The 21977-nt window shown below is 37.4% G+C and overlaps 1 protein-coding gene across 2 annotated transcripts in view; it reads right to left on the reverse strand.

Moving 5' to 3' along the window:
- ADAM10 (ADAM metallopeptidase domain 10) overlaps positions 1-21977 on the reverse strand; it is a 171866-nt gene that overhangs the window by 106169 nt on the left and 43720 nt on the right. For both annotated transcript variants that reach the window (XM_004452879.3, XM_071214219.1), the window contains exons 3-4: positions 11618-11736; positions 9449-9607 (exon numbers count right to left, since the gene is read on the reverse strand). In XM_004452879.3, the coding sequence (XP_004452936.1) occupies positions 9449-9607; positions 11618-11736 (278 nt within the window). The remainder of the gene's footprint in view (positions 1-9448; positions 9608-11617; positions 11737-21977) is intronic.

Here is a 21977-nt window from a genome sequence, read left to right on the forward strand (position 1 = left end):
AGGACAAGATGGCTTCAAAGGTGAATTCTACCAAGCATTTCAGAAAGAATTAACACCAATCCTTTTTAAACTCTTCTAAAATACTGAAAAGGAGGGAAAATTACCAACACATTTTACGAAGCAAACATCACCCTAATACCAAAGCCAGGTAAAGATACTACAAGAAAAGAAAATTACAGACCAATCTAATGAATACAGGTGCAAAAGTTCTCAACAAATATTTGCAAACTGAATCCAACAGCATATCAAAAAACTTATACATCACGACAAAGTGGGATTTATTCCTGTTCTGCGAGGCTGGTTCAACAAAAGAAAATCAATCAACATAATAGACCACATTAACAAATTGAAGGAAAAAAAACACATGATTATCTCAATTGATGCAGAAAAGGCATTCAATAAAATCCAGTATCTTTTTTTTTTATAAAAACTCTTCAAAAGATAAGAATAGAAGGAAAATTCCTCAATATGATAAAAGGCACATATGAAAAACCCAGAACCAACATCATATTCAATGAGGAAAGGTTTAAAAATTCCCTCTAAGAATGGGAACAAGACAAGGATGCCCACTGTCACTACTGTTATTCGATATTGTATTACAAGTTCTAGCTAGAGCAATTAGACAAGAAAATAAAATGAAATAAAAGACACCCAAACAGGAAAAGAGCAAGTAAAACTCCCACTGTTTGCAGATGACATGATCATGCACTTAGAAAATCCTGAAGTATCCAAGACAAAGCTACTTGAGCTAAAAAATGAGTTCAGGAAAGTGGCAGGATACAAGATCAACATGCAAAAATCAGTAATGTTTTTGTATACTAGTACTGAATAATCTGAGGAAATCAGGGGAAAAATTTCATTTTCAATAGCAACAAAAAGAATGAAATACCTAGGAATTAATTCCAAAGAAGTTAAGGACCTATATTCAGAAAACTACAAAACAATGCTAAAAGAAATTTTAAAAGATGTAAAATAATAGAAAGACATTCTGTGTTCATGCATTGCAAGAATAAATACAGTGAAGATGTCAATCTTATCCAAACTTATTTATAGATTCAATGTAATAATACCAATCAAAATCCCAACAGTTTACTTTACAGAATTAGAAAAGGCAATTACCAAATTAATTTGGAAAGGAAAATGCATCCAAACAGCCAAAAGGATTCTAAAAAAGAAGAAAGACGTAGGAAGAATTTCTACTGCCTGACCTTGAAACATATTACAAAGCTAAAATGGTCACTTTACTAGATATCTTAGATCTGTTTCAGCTTATTACTAGCATAAAGATAGACACACTGATCAGTGGAATAGAACTGAGAACCCAGAAATAAACCCTCAACTATACAGTCTACTAGTTTTTGACAAATCCACCAAGTTAACGTTAACAGGACAAAAGAGTCTCTTCAACAAATGGTGCTGAACATTTGGATGCTGGACATTTGGTGCTGGACAACTGGATATCTATAATCGAAAGAATGAAAGAGGACTCCTATCTCACTCCCTATACAAGAATCAACTCAAAATGGATCAAAGACCTAAATATAAAAGCCAGGACCATAAAACTACTAGAAGAAAATGTAGGGAAACATCTTTAAGACCTTGTAGTAAGTGATGGTTTCTTGGACCTTACACTGAAAGCGCATGCAACAAAAGGAAAAATAGATAAATGAGACCTCCTCAAAATTAAACACATTCGCACCCCTCAAGACTTTGTCAAAAGGGTAAAAAGGGAGTCAACTCAATGGGAGAAAATATTGAGGAATCAAATATCCATTAAGGATTTAATATCCAGGATATATAAAGAGATGTTATAACAACTCAACAATAAAAAGACAAATGACCAAATTAAAAAATGGGCTGGAGGGAAGTGGATTTGGCCCAATGGATAGGACGTCCGCCTACCACATGGGAGGTCCACAGTTCAAACCCTGGGCCTCCTTGACTCATGTGGAGCTGGCCCATGCACAGTGCAGTTGTGCGCAAGGAGTGCCTTGCCACACTGGGGAGTCCCCCGCATAGGGGAGCCCCATGCGCAAGGAGTGAGCCCCTTAAGGAATGCCACCCAGCACAAAAGAAAGTGCAGCCTGCCCAAGAATGGCACCATACACACGGAGAGCTGACACAACAAGATGACCCAACAAAAAGAAACAGATTCCTGGTGCCGCTGATAAGGATAGAAGCGGTCACAGAAGAACACACAGCGAATAGACACAGAGAGCAGACAACTGGGGGAGGGGGGAAGGGGTGAGAAATTTTTAAAAAAGGGCTAGAGACTTGAATAGTCATTTGTCTAAGAAGAAATGCAAATGACAAAAAAACACATGAAGAAATGCTCAACATCACTAATGATTAGGGAAATGTAAATCAAAACTACAATGAGATATCATTTCACACCTATCAGAATGGCCACTATTAAAAAGACAGAGAACTACAAATGTTGGAGAGGATGTGGAGAGATGGGAACACTTACTCACTGTTGGTGGGAATGCACAACAGTGCAGCCACTGTGGAGGACTGTTTGGCAGTTTCTAAAGAACTGAATATAGAGTTGTCACATAACCCTGCAATACCACTACTGGGTATATACTCAGAAGAACTGAGAGCAGTGAAATGAACAGATATCTGCACACTGATGTCCATAGTGATATTCACGATTGCCAAAAGTTGGAAACAACCCAGGTGTCCATCAACAGATGAATGGATAAACAAACTGTGGTCTATTCAAATGATTGAACATTATGCAGCTGTAAGAAGTAATGAAGTCATAAAGCATATGACAACAGGGATGAACCTAGAGGACATTACATTGAACAAAGCCAGCCAGACACAAAAGGACAAATAGTGTAGAATGCATTACTATGAACCAAATATACTGCGTAACATATTATATGATTCAAAAAAAAATTTATAGGGTAGCAGATGTGGCTCAAGTGATAAGGCCTCCGCCTACCATATGGGAGGATCCAAGTTTGGTCCCTGGGGCCTCCTGGTGAAAAAGAAGAGAAAGCGTGCCTGTATGGCAAGCCAATGCCCACGTGGCGAGCTGAGTGCCCATGTGGTGAGCTGAGTGCCTGTGTGGCGAGCCAAGTGCCCATGTGGAGTGCCCACACAGCAAGCCACATGCCCATGTGGTGAGCTGAGTGCCCATGTGAGTGCCCACGTGGCAAATCAAGTGCCCATGTGACTGCATATGTGGCAAGCCAAGTGCCTGCGTAGTGAGCCAGTGCCTGCATGGTGAGCCAAGTGCTCAAGCAAGTGCTCACATGGCAAGCCAAGTGCCCACAGGAATACCTGTGTGGCAAGCCAAGTGCCCGCGCAAGCGAGTCACACAGCAAGGTGATGACACAACAAAAGAGAGACGAAAGGGAAAGTCAAGGTGAAGCATAGCAGAGACTAGGAACTGAGGTGGCACAATTGACAGGGAACCTCTCTCTACCTCAGAGGTCCCCAGGATTGAATCTCAGTTAAATCCTAGAGGAGAAAGACGAGAAGAGAATACAAAAAGAGAAATATAGACAGAAGATCACACAGCGAATGGACAAAGACAGTAAAAACAGCAGGAGGGGGAGAGGGGAAAGGGAGGGGAAAAAATTTATAGGTATCCAATACATTTAATTGAAAACTTCGTTTTTATTCAACTGTGTTTTCTTTTTAGTTTTTAATTGTTTATATTTTTTATTAAATGCACAAAATAGTGTTAAAAAAAGATATTACTGAATCAATACTAAATCTCTAGGTGTAAGTGTACAAATTTTTATAACGTTCTTAGAGAGTCACCTGGCTATCTATCTATCTATCTATATCCAAATTTAAATATCTGACTAAACACTTCAAGGAATTAATCTCAAATAATCATACAAATGTTGAGGGGGAAAATACACACAATAAGGTTAACTGCGCAATGTTTAGCAGTAAAAGAAAAGGGGAAACTTAAATGCCCATTAATTAGTGGGTTGGAAAATTATCATAATTCATAAATGAAACAATAGAATATTATAAAGCCATTTAAAGAATAAGGTAGAGCTATATTTACTGACAAAGAAACAGATCTAAGATATATTGTAAAGTGAAATTTAAAATGGTATGTAAATAAGATCTGAAGGACTATTGACCAAATTTTTTTTTTTAAGATTTATTTATTTATTTCTCTCCCCTTCCCCCCCACCCCAGTTGTCTGTTCTGTCTGTTTGCTGCATCTTCTTCTTTGTCCACTTCTGTTGTCTGTGGCACGGGAATCTGTGTTTCTTTTTGTTGCGTCATCTTGTTGTGTCAGCTCTCCACATGGGCGGCGCCATTCTTAGGCAGGCTGCACTTTCTTTCACACTGGGCGGCTCTCCTTATGGGGCACACTCCTTGTGCGTGGGGCCCCCCTACGCAGGGGACACCACTGCGTGGCATGGCACTCCTTGCGCGCATCAGCACTGTGCATGGGCCAGCTCCACATGGGTCAAGGTGGCCCGGGATTTGAACCGTGGACCTCCCGTGTGGTAGATGGACGCCCTAACCACTGGGCCAAGTCCGCCACCTGATCGTGAAGTCTTATTTCAAAGCTTTCATACTCATTCTTTTTTTTTTTTAAAGATTTATTTTTTATTTCTCCCCCCTCGCTGTATGCTCTCTGTGTCCATTTGCTGTGTGTTCTTTTGTGTCCATTTGCATTCCTGTCAGCAGCACTGTGTCTCTTTTTGTTGCATCATCTTGCTGCGTCAGCTCTCTGTGTGTGCGGCACCACTCCTGGGTAGGCTGCACTTTTTTCTGTGTGGGTGACTCTCCTTGTGGGACGCACTCCTTGCACATGGGGCTCCCCTATGCAGGGGACACGCCTGCATGGCACAGCACTCCTTGCGTGAATCAGCACTGTGCATGGGCCAGCTCACAAGGACCAGGAGGCCCTGGGTTTGAACCCTGGACCTCCTATGTGATAGGCGGATGCTCTAACAGTTGAGCCAAATCCGCTTCCCTCACTCTTCTTACTAACAAATTTCTACAAAGAAACTAACATTTTTGCAAATCCTCAAATATTTGACTTGATAGTATATTACACAACTATATTTAAAATAGTATCATGAATGCAATAGCCAGATTCAAATACTGAATGAAATGTCTTATTCAATCTCTTTGTAAAAACATTTCTAATACTGAACAACAGAATCATGAAGTAATATTTCTCAGAAGTTAGAGAACAAAAGTATGAAATATAATTTTGTTTTTCTAGACATTCTAAAGCCACTTTACAACATAAGAACTTTGTTATTGCTAAAATAATCTTATATTTCTGAAATATTCATCATTGCAATTAGAAATATTTTATATAAAATGAAAGGTTTTATAGCTGTAATAAATGATCATTTCAGATATTTATTTTAAAATATCAAATATATGTACATCTACAGCTATGTATACATATATATACATGGTAACCAATCAGAAAAAGTCTCAAATTGAAATTTTTTAACTTGAGTATTACTATATAAATGAAATAAAGTTTCTGACTTCATAATGTGAAAATGCTGGGGATATTTTCTCCAAATACTACCAAAAAGAATTAAGTAACTGTCACTTTTAAAAATCAGTCTCATTTAGTAACTTATATTTCTAATGATATTATTTTTAAAATAGCTACCATTTCTCATGGCCTCCACAACTTTTCTGCTCTTGTATCTCTGAGTTGTTTGGAGAAATTTTATTTTTTCTCAAAGATAAGCTCAGAAAATAGGCAAAGATTGAATCAACCATACCTCTGAACTTTCATATTTCTTTCAAATAGTTTCAGTGTACTTAAATAAATTCTGTACTTATGATCAATGCTTAGTAAGCATATGTCAGTTAAAACATATAGTGGAGAGACTAACCAATATACAATAGACTAACCAATAAACACATAGTGGAAAGACTAACCAATATACACTGTGGGAGGTCTGAAGTTATAAGCCCTTAAAATTGTCACCTAAAACATCAAATAATCAAAGCACTCCAACCTTTCCAATTGCCCAGGTACTGCCTTAGTTTGCCACAACTGGATATGCATTAGCAGATTTCCAAGCCCCAGCTGACATAAGTATAGTTGGGACATTTTTTTATGAACTGCAGGTATTTATCTGCAACGTAAGAAAATCAATTAATGTAATTACCACCCTTAACAGAATGAAGGGGGAAAAACCCCCACATCATCTTAACTGATGCAGAAAAGAAAGGCATTTGACAAAATTCAGCACTCCTTCTCAATAAAAACACTTAGAACACTAGGAATAGAAAGAAACTTCCTCAACATGATAAAGGTCATATATAAAAAGCCCACTAACATCCTACTTAATGAAGAAAGACTGAAAGCTTTCCCTTTATGATCAGGAACAAGACAAAGGATACCCAATGAGTACCACTGTTTTTCAACACAGTACTCTAAGTTCTACCCAGAGGAATCAGGCAAGAAAAAGAAATAAGGTATCGAAATTGGAAAGGAAGAAATAAAGCTTTCTATATTTGCAGATGATATAATCCTCTGTACAGAAAATCCTGAAAAATCTACAACAAAGCCCTAGAATGAATAAATGAATTCAGCAAAGTGGTGGGGTTCAAGATCAACACCCAAAAATCAGTACTGTTTATGTACACAAGCAATGACAAAAGAAATCAAGAAAAAAATTCCTTCACAACAGCAACTAAAAGAATCAAATATCTAAGAATAAATCTAACTAAAGATATACTGAAAACTACAAAACGCTGCTAAAAGAAATTAAAGACCTAAAATAAATGGAAGGACATTCCAAGTTCAGGGAGAAGAAGCCTAAAAACTGCTAAGATGTCAATAATACCAAAAGCAACTTACAGATTCAATGCTATACCAATCAAAATTCCAACAACTTTTTTTACAGAAATGGAAAAAGCCAATCATCAAATTTATATGGAGGGGTAAGGTGCCCTGAATAACTAAAGCTATTCTGAAAAGAATAATGAAGTTGGGGAACTCCCACTGCATGATCTTAAAATGTATTATGAAGTCATAGTAATCAAAACAGTATGTACTGGCACAAGGATTGACATACAGACCAATGCAATAGAATCAAGAGCTCAGAAACCAACTCTTATATTTATGGCCAACTAATTTTTGACAAGCGGCAAAGACCACTGAATTAGGAAAGAATAGTCTCTTCAATAAATGGTGCTGAGAAAACTGGATCTCTGTTTGAGGAGAAAAAAAAAGAAAAAAGAAAAAAGGACCCTGTCATGCTGTATATAAAAATCAACTCAAATGGATCAAAGACCATAGTATAAGTGCTAGGACTATCAAACTCCTTAAAGAAAAGGTAGGGAAGCATCTTCAGGACCTTGAGTTAGGCAATGGGTTCTTAGACTTTATACTCAAAGTGAAAGCAACAAAAGAAAAAGTAGATAAAAGGGAACTCTCAAATTTTTATCATGAAAGTAAAACAACAACTTACACAATAGGAGAAAATATTTGGAATCACATACCCAAAAAAGGGTTAATATCTAGAATATATAAAGAAATCCTTCAATTTAACAATAAAATGGCAAACAACCTACTTAAAAAATGGGCAGAAGACTTGAACAGACATCTCTCCAATGGCCAGAAAGCACATGAAAAGATGCTCAACATCATTAGCCCACAAAGGAAATGCAAATCAAAACCACAATGAGATACCATGTCATACCCACTAGAATGGCTGCTATCAAAAAAATGGAAAATAAACGTGAGAGAGGAGGCAGAGAAATAGGAATATTCATTCATTGCTGGTGGCAATAAAAAATGGAACAGTCACTGTGGAAGACAGTTTGGTGGTACCTCAGAAAGCTAAGTACAGACTACCATATGACCTGGCAATCCCACTACGAGGTATATACCCAAAAGAACTGAAAGCAGGGACTCAAACATATTTGCACACAGATGTTCACGGCAGCATTATTCACAATTGCAAAAAGATGGCGGGAACCCAAATGTCCATCAACCTATGAATGGATAATTAAAATGTGGCATATACATAAAATGGAATATTATTCATCTATAAAAAGGAATGAAATTCTGATATGTGTGACAACATGGATGAACCTTGAAAACATGAGTGAAATAAGCCAGGCATAAAAGGACATATATTGTAGGATCTCAATGTTTTGAAATAATTATAATAATCTCACAGCATCAGTATCTAGAATATAGTTTACCAGGGGATTGGGTATGGATAGGGAACGGGAAGGGTGTTTTTGTTTGTTTTTTTGTGGTTTTTTTTGGTTTTTTTTTTTTAGGGAATGGGAAGTTAAGCCTTAAAAATGTACAGGGTTCCTATTTGGAATGATGGCAACATTTTGGTAATGTATGATGGTGATGATAGCACAACACTGTGAAAATAATTAGCAGCACTAATTTTAATCTGAATGTGATGAAAGAGGAAATGTTAGATTTTATTTTTGGTAACAGAATAAAAATTTTTTTTAAATCCATGAAACTACACTACACAGTGAACCCTAAGTTAAACCATGAAATATAGTTAATAATACAATTATAAAAATGTGCTTTTATCCATTATAACAACTGTTCCACACAAAATGCAAAGTGTTAGTAATAGGGTAGTATATGGGACTCCTGTATTTTACGTATGATTGTTCTGAAAACTCCCAAGTTCTCTAACTTGAGAGATGAGGAGGGAAAAAAAGGAAAACGAAGCCAGGAGAAAGCTGTCAATTTAGGAAAACAGGCAATAATTGAGAGGCTCATTTAAATATATTCAAAAATTAAAATACAAATATCCAAGAGGAATGTATTTCTGCATATTTCAATGATACATTCTAGTGACTGATGATTATGAATATATAGATGATAGCAGAATTAAAAGGCGAGGTCTAAAAACATTTTCTATTCTTAAAACACAGAAAAGGAACTCTCTCAACAAATTACCATCACATAAAGATGGTACAGGACAAAATCCATAATAATAAACAGGGAGTTTTACCAAGCTGAGGTCAGGTTATTATTCCAAATTTTTTTTAAAAAATCCAGATATTATTTTAAATACCTAAAATGTTCCTTTAAGACTAAATAAACAAACAAATATCCACACTGTAGTTTAGGTAAGAAGATAAATAATTCTGTTCCACCTTCAGTAGGCCACACACACAAAGACATTAGTATCAAACAAACTGGTTGATATACGCGATACAGGGTTTCTAGGTTCAACCAGATTTGGTTGAATTGTGGTTCATATAAAATTTGTGGTATCATATCAACAAAGCAAGCCTAGCATGGATTGATGAAGAAATAGCCTCATTACATGGATCTATTAATTCATTAAATTGAGACTTTGCTTGTGAAACTATTTTCTAGTCTGATTAATAGCTTAGGAAAGAAAAGAGATCAGGCTTCATTTGTCTCCACATAGTTTTAAGTATTTATGTGCCTTTTTGCTAAAAACTACTTGATAAAATTTTAAGTACTCACTGATATCATCTTCATGATAAATGACAGAATGAAATGGCAGAGTTCGGTCTTTAATATATCTCTCAGCTGGCTCAACATAAAATGTGCCACCATGAGTCTGAATGAATCCTTCAAATCTTCCATCAATAACAGACCCATGGCTAAAACTTCCTTCTTCACCTATTAATGAAAGCAACAAACACTTGAAAAGTTGATTTGCACATAAACATCAAATTCATTCTCCTTTAAAAAGCCATTATTAAAAATATGTTTAATCCTGAATATAAATTTGCAAATGAAATTTTATTTCACATAAACTAATATCAATTTAAAATGTGAATAGCAATTAGTATTTTGTTAAGACATGCATAATTACTAACAACAACAATAAAAAAAGAATGTCTTCTTAACAATCATGTTCTTAGCAAGTAGCATGGTGCCTAGAATATATGCACAGTAGGCATTTGATAAATAGTAAACAATTGTTAACTTAAACTAAGAAAGAAGCAAACAGACCCACTGCTAAAATAAACATTTTTGGAATAAATCTATTAAAAGTATCTTTTGAAAATTTTGCTTTAATTAACATAAGAAAAAAGCTCCTCTGTCACCTGATAAAAATTATATATGAGTTTTTTGGCTTCCTTGCCAACTTTAGGTTTTGTAAATACATTTTTTAATAGGAAAGTGTCAAATATATAAGAAGCTACTGAACAAAAGTATACTAACAGTCCTTTATGAGATATTGACCAAAGATTTGTAAATCTGTCCCATCAATTATACTTCTCTAATGAAAGAAAATACCAGGGAAAAAGGATACTTTTGAACACCAATCATCAAATGATATGGAGAGTGGGAGTTAAAGGGAGGATACTTAAAAGTTTTTGACTTACCTGCTAAAACTGTCTAATTTTTAAAAATTTTTTAAAAATCAGGGTTTCCACTGTTTCTATAATAAGTTGTAGAATAGCATTAGTGAGATGACTTTGAATTTATCAAGGACTGAAGCTAAGAGCCCCAGAAACTGATATTTTAAATGACATCATTTTTATCTGCAAACTCATTTATTGTCTTGTACTTTTCTTGGCCATCACCTAGCAAAAAAGGGCAGAGACTATTAAGTTATTTGCCCAGCAAGATAAATGATCAAGAAAATAATAAACTATAGTTTGACATCAAACACCTAGACTAACAGAAAAACACTTTTCTTTGGTTACAGAATTATGAAAGTCCAAAAACCTTTTATTCATTAATTAAATTTATTCCACACATAAGAAAATTTAAATACAGAACTGCCTCATTTATCTGGCATAATCAAAAAGAAGTATTTCTTTAAGTACTTCTTTTTCTCATAGTGATTTTAATTAGAAATCTAATACTAGAAATGAAATTTCAAATAGCTGTCAACTTTTTCAATAGTCTTCAGTATTTATTAACATTCAGTGTTGTAACTGATACTTTGCTCCTCTGTAATACTCGCAGACAATTTTGATTTTTCATCCTTTCTGTGCCTTCTATTCCTCTCACACTATTAAGCTGTCAAATACAACTTTCTATCGGGCTAAGGGTGCATCCCCTTCTCTGCCATAACTTTTTATTCTGGTGTAGTAAAGAGAAAATTGTTAGAACTGTGAACAAAAGCAAATAATTTGGGGAGAGGGGTTAAAAAATAACCAGTTTTCTTCATTTTCTCCAAAAACTTAAGTTAATTAAACCCTACTTAAAAAAAAGAAAAAGAAATTTTAAAAAAAAAGCAAATTGTTTCTGAGAGGAAGAACCTGGAGGTGATGAATGAGTTTGTCATCATTATTTTTGGTTGCTCAGATGATCATTACACTTTCCTTTTAAATTTTTCCTCTTTTCTTATAAAATGCAGCAAAATTAATGTTCATTTCTTTCTTATAGACCAGGAAGATGAGAAAATCTTAGAAGTCATTAAAGGTTTTTGAAAGATCTAACAATTTGGAAGTATCTCCAGGAGAAAGTAAAAAATTTATACCTTTCAAAAGCCAGACACTGCATAATTCAATACTAAACATACATGTAACGATAGGTCCAAGGATTACCTCACTCTCCAAAGACCATTATCCTTCACCACACATTCAACTTCCTCAGGATATACCACTTTTTCTAAAATATTTCCTTATATGGAAAAAACTTCATTAACGGGTTCTTATAATTTCAACTTACCATAAATATGTCCAGTGTAAATATGAGAGGTATCATAATCAAATACTTTATTTGATGTTTCTAATTTAAATTCATCACTGAAAAGAGAAATGTCCCTCTTCATTCGTAGGTTGAAATGTCTGCAAAGTGGATGGGAAGAGGGGGAAAAAACTGAAATTAAATTTTAAATAACTTTAAAGCATGAAAAATGTAGACCGTATCACAGAGTACTGGACAATTTTGGAAATATACTGACCAAGATTTTCCTATGAAAATTAAAACTAAAACCACTATGATAATTAATGGGGAATGGATAATCTTTTCAACAAATGGTGCTAGAACAAAATGATATCCATCTGAAAAAAAATTATCCTTGATCCTTACCCCTTATCATACTCTAAAACTAGACTGAAGTGGATCACAGACTACATATAAAAGCTATAGCTATAAACATCTAGAAAAAGAATCATCATAGCCACGGGGTAGTCAGATATTTGAAACAAAAAAACATAAGACATAAAAGAAAAAAAAGAATAAAATGGGCTTCATAAAATTTATAAACTTCTATTCTTTTAGGTAAGAGGAGAAAACAGAAAGGCAAGCCACAGTCTGGGAGAAAACATTGGTAATGCATGTATCTGACAAAGGATTTATATCCAGAATAAGAAGAAAATCATTTCCAAAGAAAAGGAAAAGCCCAACAATTTGAACAAACCTTCACAAAAGAAATACACACATGGAAAGCAGCTGAACATCATTAATCAACAGGAAAATGCAAATTAGAACCACAATAAGATACCACCACATACCCCTCTAGACTAACACCTCCAAATGTTAGTAGGATGTGGAACAAATGGTGCTCTCACACATTACTGGTGGGAGTGCAAAATCTTATAACCACTTTGGAAAACTGTTTAGCAGTTCCTTAAAATGTTACACATAAAAATCCTATGATCCAGTGATTCTGCTCCAAGAATGAAAGTATATGTCCATATAAAGAACATTATTTGCACTGGAATGTTTTCCTACCCTCATATTAAACCACTCTATTGACTCTATGGATCAAGAGTATTTTGTTTCTCATCTTTCTTTTTTTTTAAGATTTATTTATTTATCTCCCCTCCCCCCACCCCAGTTGTCTGTTCTCTGTGTCTATTTGCTGCATCTTCTTTGTCCGCTTCTATTGTTGTCAGCGGCACGGGAATCTGTGTTTCTTTTCGTTGCGTCATCTTGTTGTGTCAGTTCTCCGTGTGTGCGGCACCATTCCTGGGCAGGCTGCACTTTTGTATCATGCTGGGCGGCTCTCCTTACAGGGTGCACTCCTTGCACGTGGGGTTCCCCTACGCGGGGGACACCCCTGCGTGGCACGGCACTCCTTGCACGCATCAGCACTGCGCGTGGGCCGGCTCCACACGGGTCAAGGAGGCCCAGGGTTTGAACCGCGGACCTCCCATGTGGTAGGCGGACGCCCTAACCACTGGGCCAAGTCCACCGCCCTGTTTCTCATCTTGATTATAATAACTGTATTATAATTCTTTTTTTTTTCATTACTTAGTGATATTGCAGAAGTTGTAAAGAATGGAAGGAAGTTATAGAAAGGCAAAAATCAGTTATCAAATGGTAGCAATAAGAAAAATTTACCAAAGATACAATGTAGCCAAGGCTACCAATTCCCAAGTCTCAGTTTTAAAGACGCATTTGCACCATGTGGTAATAAAGCTGGTTTTCCTTTCTCTGGTTTTAGCAAAGCACTCCATATCTAAACCAGACAAATAATAGGGGTATAAGAACCACCCTTAGAGCAGAACAAAATAAATTATGCTAATACATGATTCCATGAGTTTCTGGAAGTACCTGTACCCTCTACATCTATATATAAAATGAGGTACATTTCTAAAGGTTGCACAGTAAGATAACAGGGTAGAAAGAAGTTACCTTTTCCCATATTATTGCTATTTGGCTAAAGATAGTGTGGCTCTGACTCTCAGTAGAAAACAGCAACAGATAAAGGGCACATCATTTGAACAATGAATTACCTTGGCAACACAGAGAAGAACCCTGAGGCAAAAACCTACTTCAGAATACTGTAAGTGTAACCCAGGAGTTCAGAGACCAGAACTGTTCATGAACAGAGGTCAATCATGTCTAAATGGAACAGGCCAATGGTAGGCTCCACAAACTGCATTAGCAATTTCTCCTAATAAAACTGCACTTAGCTTGAAATTATCCAATTACTCTTAATGGTCACCTTCTTCTTAATAAAGATACTTGACAGTCTTCATCCAAATGATTTTTAAGTTGCCAATATTAACATAAAATATTACTATGAGTCAAATCTAGTATCTTCTGTATTTCTACCAGTATACTTTTTGAAAAAGAAAATCCCTTTTTTTCAAATTATTGTATAGAAACCCATTATTAAAAAAAAAAAAAAGATAAAATAAAACAGGTTGGTAGAAGGAGAAAGGGTAGATTCGGCCCATATGGACCCCACTGAGCAATACCTGAGACACCCTTCACAGAAACTCTAGAGCTCTATAGTTTGAAAAACTCAGTTCAAGCTTGACTGATGGCCCCAAAGTACATAAATTACCTCAAATAAACAAAAATACATACATAAGGACTTAAAAGAGTTCCCAAAAAAATAAAAGTGAAAATAAAACATGAGCTAAAATAAGTAACTTTATGGTATGTAAGAAGATAGAGATCATCACTGTGAGTCTTTCCCACATAAAGGAGAGAAGGTGGGAAAACTGCCATAACCGCACAGTTACAGAATACATAAGTGAGAAAACTTACCCAGTAGAAAGAAGAAAAAGGTTTCTGTAAATATTTTCTGACTTCATGCAACTATGTAACTAAACAACTGGTAAGCAAACTACTGTACTTAAACAACGAAAACAACTAAAACAATAACAGGATTTAAGAGTAGAGGGATATGTTAATTATTCAAATACCTAATGTAAATCAAATGTATAAAATGATAAAGATGACCTAAAATTATGAATTTCACAAATCAGAGAAGGAAGACAACTAAAATCATACAAATTAAATGGGAACTTGAATCTGAACCAAGGTCTTTAATTAGCCAACCAATGACATTTCCACCAGTTCCCTGTTATAGGATATACATAGGCATATATAAGGTGGCTCCAAGATGGTGTAACACAGCACATATCCCTGGTGAAAGACAAAAAAGATCTGAATTACAAAGCATAATCAATAATATATCTAAAAGAATGTATCAATAAAAGGGACTCTAAAAGGACATCAAAGAAGTAAAACTGGCAGACTGGCAGTGAACATCCAAAGAGAATGATCAGAACCACGACCTTGATTACACAGTATTCCTTCCTTCCACAAATACTTATTATTTACTAGGTCAAGTACAGTTTTAGGCTGAGGGATACAGGAGTGAACAATGTGATCCACAAAATACATTTTAGTTTACACGTGGTTAGTGTAGAGAGAGGAAGGGAGGAAGAAGGGAAGGAAATGAAGGAGGAAGTCAGTCTTGTAGTGATAAATGCTACGAAAAAAAACAAGGCAGGATACAAGCATAAGAATGGCAGAAGGGAAGAAGGATACCACAATTTTACAAAGGGTGGTAGGGAAGGCATTTCAGCACAGACTTGCAGGTAGTGGAGAAACAAGAGCCATGTATTTAGAGTGGGGTGAAGAAGGGCTTCAGGGAGAAGAAACTACAAGTGCAAAGGCAGGTGTTGTGTGTTGGAGAAAAAGGAAGAATTGATGCTACAGTGTCATGAAAAAGCAGGATGAGAAGACCAGTAAAAGAGCAGAATACAGAACACAAAAGGAACTCAAAAAACCATTTGTTAAATTTATGACAACCTGTCTGGGCAACAAGCAGGTAATTCTATAAATGGTAAAAGCTCTCTAAAACATCTCTCTGATATTTCCCTATAAACTACAATATTCCCTTTTTCTTTTCTTTTCTTTTCTTTTCTCTTGGTAGGGAAGGGAAGGTCTGTCATCTGCCACACATGCTCATCATCTCAGATCTCTCCTTTACAGAAATGAAACCTATCATCTCTTCCCTATGCTCCACATTACTGCATTATTATCCACACTCCTGCCCCTATTATTTGCCACATCCAAGGAGCTCTGAAGATCCAAACCTCTCCTCCAAGCTCCATTGCTAGGCTCCTCCCATGCAACTGAGGCCACACAGGTTGCTCAGGTCTCCTTCCCCATGAATAAGTGACCACTTAATTTTTATCCTCCGTCTCTCTCCCACTTAAGATGTACTTTCTGATGAAAAACAGGTACTGCTGTTCTGCTAAACCACAGGTGGAGAGCCTTCCAATTCGTCTTGCTCATTAACTTATGGAAGAAAAAGAACACAATGATGGGAACTTCTGATAAACTAGATATCTATCTGGTTGATGGTGAAGTGACAAGAACCTAGGGACAAAGTAATCTGATCCTATCCACTTTGCAGTTTGTATAGCAAGAAGAGAAAAAACCCAGCATAGAATAGCAAAGTTTTTAATAAAGCAGATTTTAAAGTGCTCATAGAAAGGATAGGTTAAAAAAAAAAAAACATTTGGGGACTTCAAGAGGAAACAAGGTTCTCACAGAAAAGGGGAGTTTAAAAAAATGGAATCTTAACTATGCAATTTTAAATAACACCAATTAAAAAAGCAATCTTCTAAATATATCAGCATGGACTCAGAGGAAGTTCTCTGACAAGCACCTGCATTAAAAAGGATTCACACAGATGAAAAAAGGGGCATAATCAAGAACCATTGAATCCGTAGAAATAGATCCAGGAAATCTAAGTCGACAATAAGCTTAGGCATGGAAAAAATTCTCAAGGATACTCTCAGCAGGACAGAAAAGTTACTTTACTCTGTCATTTTATCTAATTGTGACTAGGTCAACCGTAACAGTCCATCAATACTCACACTTAAGGTGGTGTACTGAACTGAATAGAGTGCTCCAAAATTCATGAGCATCCGAACCTGAGAATGTGACCTTATTAGGGAATACGACCTTATAGGTATAATTAGTTAAGTTAAAATGCAGACCTATACTTGGCTCAACGGATAGAGTGTCCGCCTACCACATGGGAGGTCCACGGTTCAAATCCAGGGTCTCCTTGACCCGTGTGGAGCTGGCCCACGCGCAGTGCTGATGCGCGCAAGGAGTGCCCTGCCATGCAGGAGTGTCCCCCGTGTAGGGGAGTCCCGCGAGCAAGGAGTGCACCCCGTAAGGAGAGCCGCACAGCGTGAAAGGAAGTTCAGCCTGCCCAGGAGTGGCGCTGCACACATGGAGAGCTGACACAACAAGATGACGCAACAGAAAAAGACACAGATTCCCGGTGCCGCTGACAAGAGTAGAAGTGGACACAGAAGAACACACAGCGAATGGACACAGAGAACAGACAAATGGGGCGGAGGAAAGGGGAAGGGGAGAGAAATATATAAAAATAAATCTTTAAAAAAAAAATGCAGTCCTACTAAAAGATTGCAGAAATGAACAGTTTCAGCACCCTGTGCCCCAAAGAAGCTATGAACTACAAGCAAGAACTGGTAAAACATCTTTCTCAAAACTTCAAAAAACAAAAGACTGAAGTAAATCAAGAAAAAGGCCATTTAAAAGCAGTAGGATCTCCTGATGCCCTGGGCTGGCCCATCCAATATCCTCTTACCAGCAGCTCAGTACAGAACCAGCTTGCACTCCCAAGGTGGTATCTAGTCCCAGCTCTGAAGGGAACAGAGTAACCCCCAGGTACATATTATGAGCATGTATGTCCGGCAGTATCAAGAGGGACTGACCAGACACTTATCTGAGGCTTGCTATCCTGTAAACTTGCCCTGCACGGGGAAGGCAGCTCATAGAGCTCTCCTACAAAATGCTGTAGGATTCTAGTCAATCGAGGCTGCTTGGGGCACAGGACTGCTGGCTGTATCACATACAGTGCAGTGCTCTGGACCATGACAAAATTGTTTCCTATGGAAGAAACGGCATTAGTCTCTGTGTAAACAGGTGAATTCCTGAGGTTGCATGTGTGTGCCCAAGACAAGATGAATGTGGGGAATGGATCAATCAGGGAAGCACCTAAGCTTCTGCCTGAAGTATTCTCTAGTCATTGTATGCAAAAACTCTAAAGGTGAACAATCCCACAGACCAATCTGGAAAGAGTGGGCAAGGTGTTTTCTTTTCCTCCACCTTTTTGTTGTTGTTAGCTCCTGGTATTCAAGGAAAGCTCTGTCACAACACTACCTAGATCTAAGCTTAAGGAACAGATGCCTTAGAGCAGGGGTTCTTAACCAGGGATCCATGAATCACCAAAGGGTCTGTGGAAAGATTTCAGGATGTCTGTAGGCTTGAGATGAAAAGAAATCAACTTATTTATTTTCTCTGACCTCCAACGTTGCATGTCATAAAACTATCTGCCAGTACATTCTAAGAAGGGGTCCATGGTTCTCACCTGACTGGAAAAGGGGTACGTGGAATGAAAAAAGGTTAAGAACCTCTGCCTTAGAGGCTAAATTCCAGTGTTAACACATTAAACATCAAATGTCTAGGTTTCAACAAAAGATTATAAAACATACAGAGAATCAGGAATGGATGGCCCCGGCAAAAAGATTAATTAAAGTATTAACAACCATCACTGAGTAGAACGATACCTGGGACATGCCACACAAATACTTTTTAAAAATGCTCCTAAATAAGCTCAAAGAGCTAAAGGAAAACCTGGACAAAGAACCAGAAGAAATCAGGAAAACAAAAGACGAACACAAAGAAAATATCAATAGAGAGATGGAAATTATGAAAAGGAACCAGAGCTGAAGACCACAGTAACAGAAATTTAAAATTTTCTATAGGGGTTAAAAAGCAGATTGGAGATGGGAGAATAAAGAAAATCACTATTCATTCTTTGTACCCTTCTCCTCCACCTAATCCTAAACGTGTTGGCATTTGGCAGGCCCTCTCCTAGACCCTCTTCATGAACTTCACATAACATATTTAAAACTAAACCCAAAATGTCTCCTTGAATTTGTAGCTGCTCCAGTTTTCCCTCTCTCAGTAAATGGCTCCAGTAGCCACTAAGTTGCTCAAGTCAGAAAAAGTTATCCTGGACACATCCTCACTATCTTCCACCATCTAGCAACCAAGTACAATCGCCTCTATCTTCAAAATAGCTCACAAACCTGTTCACTTCCCTTTATCACCCCCACCACCTTGGATGAACACTGAAGTCTCCATCTCTAATAAGGACTAGAGCAAGAGCCTGCTAAATAGCCCTACTGCATCTAGGCTTACTTCCAAACTATTATTCACTTGCAGCTAGTCTGTACCTTTTAAACCTCATAAAATTAGTTACTTCCCACTGCTAAGTGAAAAAGTGTCACCATGACTTTACATAAACTCTCAAGAATCTGCTCATGCTTATCTCTCCAACCACATATGAAACCACCCTCCCTTACATTTTAAGCACCGGTCATATTGGAATTCATCCAATTCCATGAACATGACATTTCTGTCTCAATTTTATTTGTACATGCTGTTTCCTCTGTCTAGAACACACTTCTTCCCCTCCCCTTCTTTGCCAACCCAGCTCCGCCTCTAGTCATCCTTCAGGACTTCTGAAAAGTCCCCGCTCTGCCCCACAGAAGCAATGTCATTTCCCTGTACTTCCATTGCAATCATCTGAACATCACTTTCTCAACATTTACCACAGCTGTTGTTCCTAGTCCAATACCTGTTGTTCCCACAAGTCCATAAACTCCACAACAAAGACCTTTCTGTCTTATTCAGAAACTATATTCCTGGGAAACGGATGTGGCTCAGGCAACAGGGCTCCCACTACCACATGGGAGGTTGCTGGTTCCAATCCCGGTGCCTCCTAAACAAGACAGCAAGCTGGCGCAACGGGAAGGTGCAGCAAGCTGACACAACAAGAGACACAAGAGAAAAAAAACATAGTAAGATACAAAACAAAAAATAGAGAGTAGAGGTTCCCAGTGCCTCCTGAAGAAGACAGCAGGCTGATGCAACAAGAGATTTGGGGAGGAAGAACAGAATGAGAGATACAACAAAGCAGGGAGAGGAGGTGGCTCAAGTGATTGGGCATCGACCTCCCACATCAGAGGTCCTGGGTTTGGCACTCAGTGCCTCCTAAAGCAACACGGAAGACAAACAGACAGCAAGTAGAAAACAACAAGGCAGTGGGAAGAAATAAAATAAAATAAATCTTTAAAAAAAAGAAGTAACTCTATTCCTATTGTCTAAAGTACCTAGAATAATTAGATGTTTATTTAAATAACATATAAAACAATGAAATGCTTGAAATAAACTAAAACATAAAAGTAGAATTAGTAAATTCTAGCATATTAAAACTAAACGGGCTACAGTAAGTCATATATCCTGATAAGGACTTAATACCCAGAACATACAAAGAAATCCTGCAACTAAACAGCAAAAAGACAAAATACCCAATTAAAATTGGGCAAAAGAGTTAAATAGACATTTATGTAAAGAAGATATACAAATGACCAATAAGCACATTAAAAGATACTCCAAATCACTATTAGGGAAATGTAAACCAAAACCACAATGATGGCTTCACACTCACTAGGATGGCTATTAAAAACAACTTTAAAAAAAAAAAAAAAAAAGGGTTGGTAAGGATGTAAAGAAATTGGAATCTTCATACATTGCTGGTGGGAACATAAAATGGTGCAGGTGTTGTGGAAAAAAGTTTCCCGGTTCCAGACAGTTAAACCTAGAATTACTAAATGATCCAGCAATGCTACTTCTAGGTATATATCCAAAAGAACTGAAAACAGATTCAAACAAGCATTTGTACAACAGTGTTCATAGCAGCATTGTTCACAATAGCTAAAGGGTTGAATCAACCCATGTATCCATCAACAGATGAATGGATAATAATGTAGTATATACATACAATGAATAATATTCAGCCTTAAAAATTAGAATTAAGTTCTGATACATGCTACAGTTTGGATGAATCTTGAAAATGTTTTGCTAGTGACGTTAGCCAGACTCAAAAAGACAAATATTGCGTGATTCCAATTACATGAAATATCTAGAAAGGGCAGATTCATAAGAGACAAAGTAGATTAGAGGTTACCAGGGACTGGCGAGTTATTGCTAAATGGATACAGAGTTTCAAGAAATAGCACAACAACTTATACTGCAGAAACACTGAAAAAACAAAACAACAAAAAAGGCCAGCTATCACAGGATTAAATCTGAGTTATGATGTTTATCTCACGACAGACCCAACTACACTTGCAACATTTTATTATGAAATATAACTTACAATTGAATAAAATGCTGAATTGGCTTTTCTACTAGGTATGTTTCTAATTTTTGACATTCATTATATAGTTCAACTCCAGAAACTCTGACATCAAAAGCTATATAACTAAATAAACTCTAAGATACAAGCTATTTTAGATCAACTTTTAGGAGATCTACCCAAATAATTTAAAACAGTCAGAAAAACACTTTTACCCTCTTACTTCCATTCTCTCTTTTCCATCTTAAAAAGTTATTCCCTCTTTTCCATCTTAAAAGGATGTAAAATAAATTTGATTACTTCAAGGTCATATCTATGTTTCTTTGAAACTGAACAAATGTATGTTAATACTACATGATGTTGGGAAACGGACTTTGGCCCAGTGGTTAGGGCGTCCGTCTACCATATGGGAGGTCCGCGGTTCAAACCCCGGGCCTCCTTGACCCGTGTGGAGCTGGCCATGCGCAGTGCTGATGCGCGCAAAGGAGTGCCTTGCCACGCAAGGGTGTCCCCCGCGTGCGGGAGCCCCACGCGCAAGGAGTGCGCCCGTGAGGAAAGCCGCCCAGCGTGAAAAGAAAGAGCAGCCTGTCCAGGAATGGCGCCGCCCACACTTCCCATGCCGCTGACGACAACAGAAGCGGACAAAGAAACAAGACGCAGCAAATAGACACCGAGAACAGACAACCAGGGGAGGGGGAGAAATTAAATAAATAAATAAATCTTTAAAAAAAAAAAAAAAATTATGTATGGAAGCAGATGTGGCTCAAATGATAAGATCCCTGCCTACCATATGGGAGGACCCGGGTTCAATCTCTGAGCCCTCCTGATTAGAAAGAAAAGAAAATGTTTCTCGCAGTGAGCCAGTGCCCGTGTGGCAAGCCAAGTGCCCACGCAAGTGCCTGTGCAACGAGCCGAGTGCTTATGTGGCAAGCCAAGTACCTGCACAAGTACCCGCATGGTGAGTCAAGTGCCCACATTAGTGCCCATATGGCGAGCTGAGTGCCCATGCGAATGCCTGCACGGCGTGCTGAGTGCCAGCGTGGTGAGCCCATACACACATGATGAGCCAGTACCCATGTGGCAAGC

Source organism: Dasypus novemcinctus, chromosome 3 (assembly GCF_030445035.2).
Source record: "Dasypus novemcinctus isolate mDasNov1 chromosome 3, mDasNov1.1.hap2, whole genome shotgun sequence".
NCBI lineage: Eukaryota > Metazoa > Chordata > Mammalia > Cingulata > Dasypodidae > Dasypus > Dasypus novemcinctus.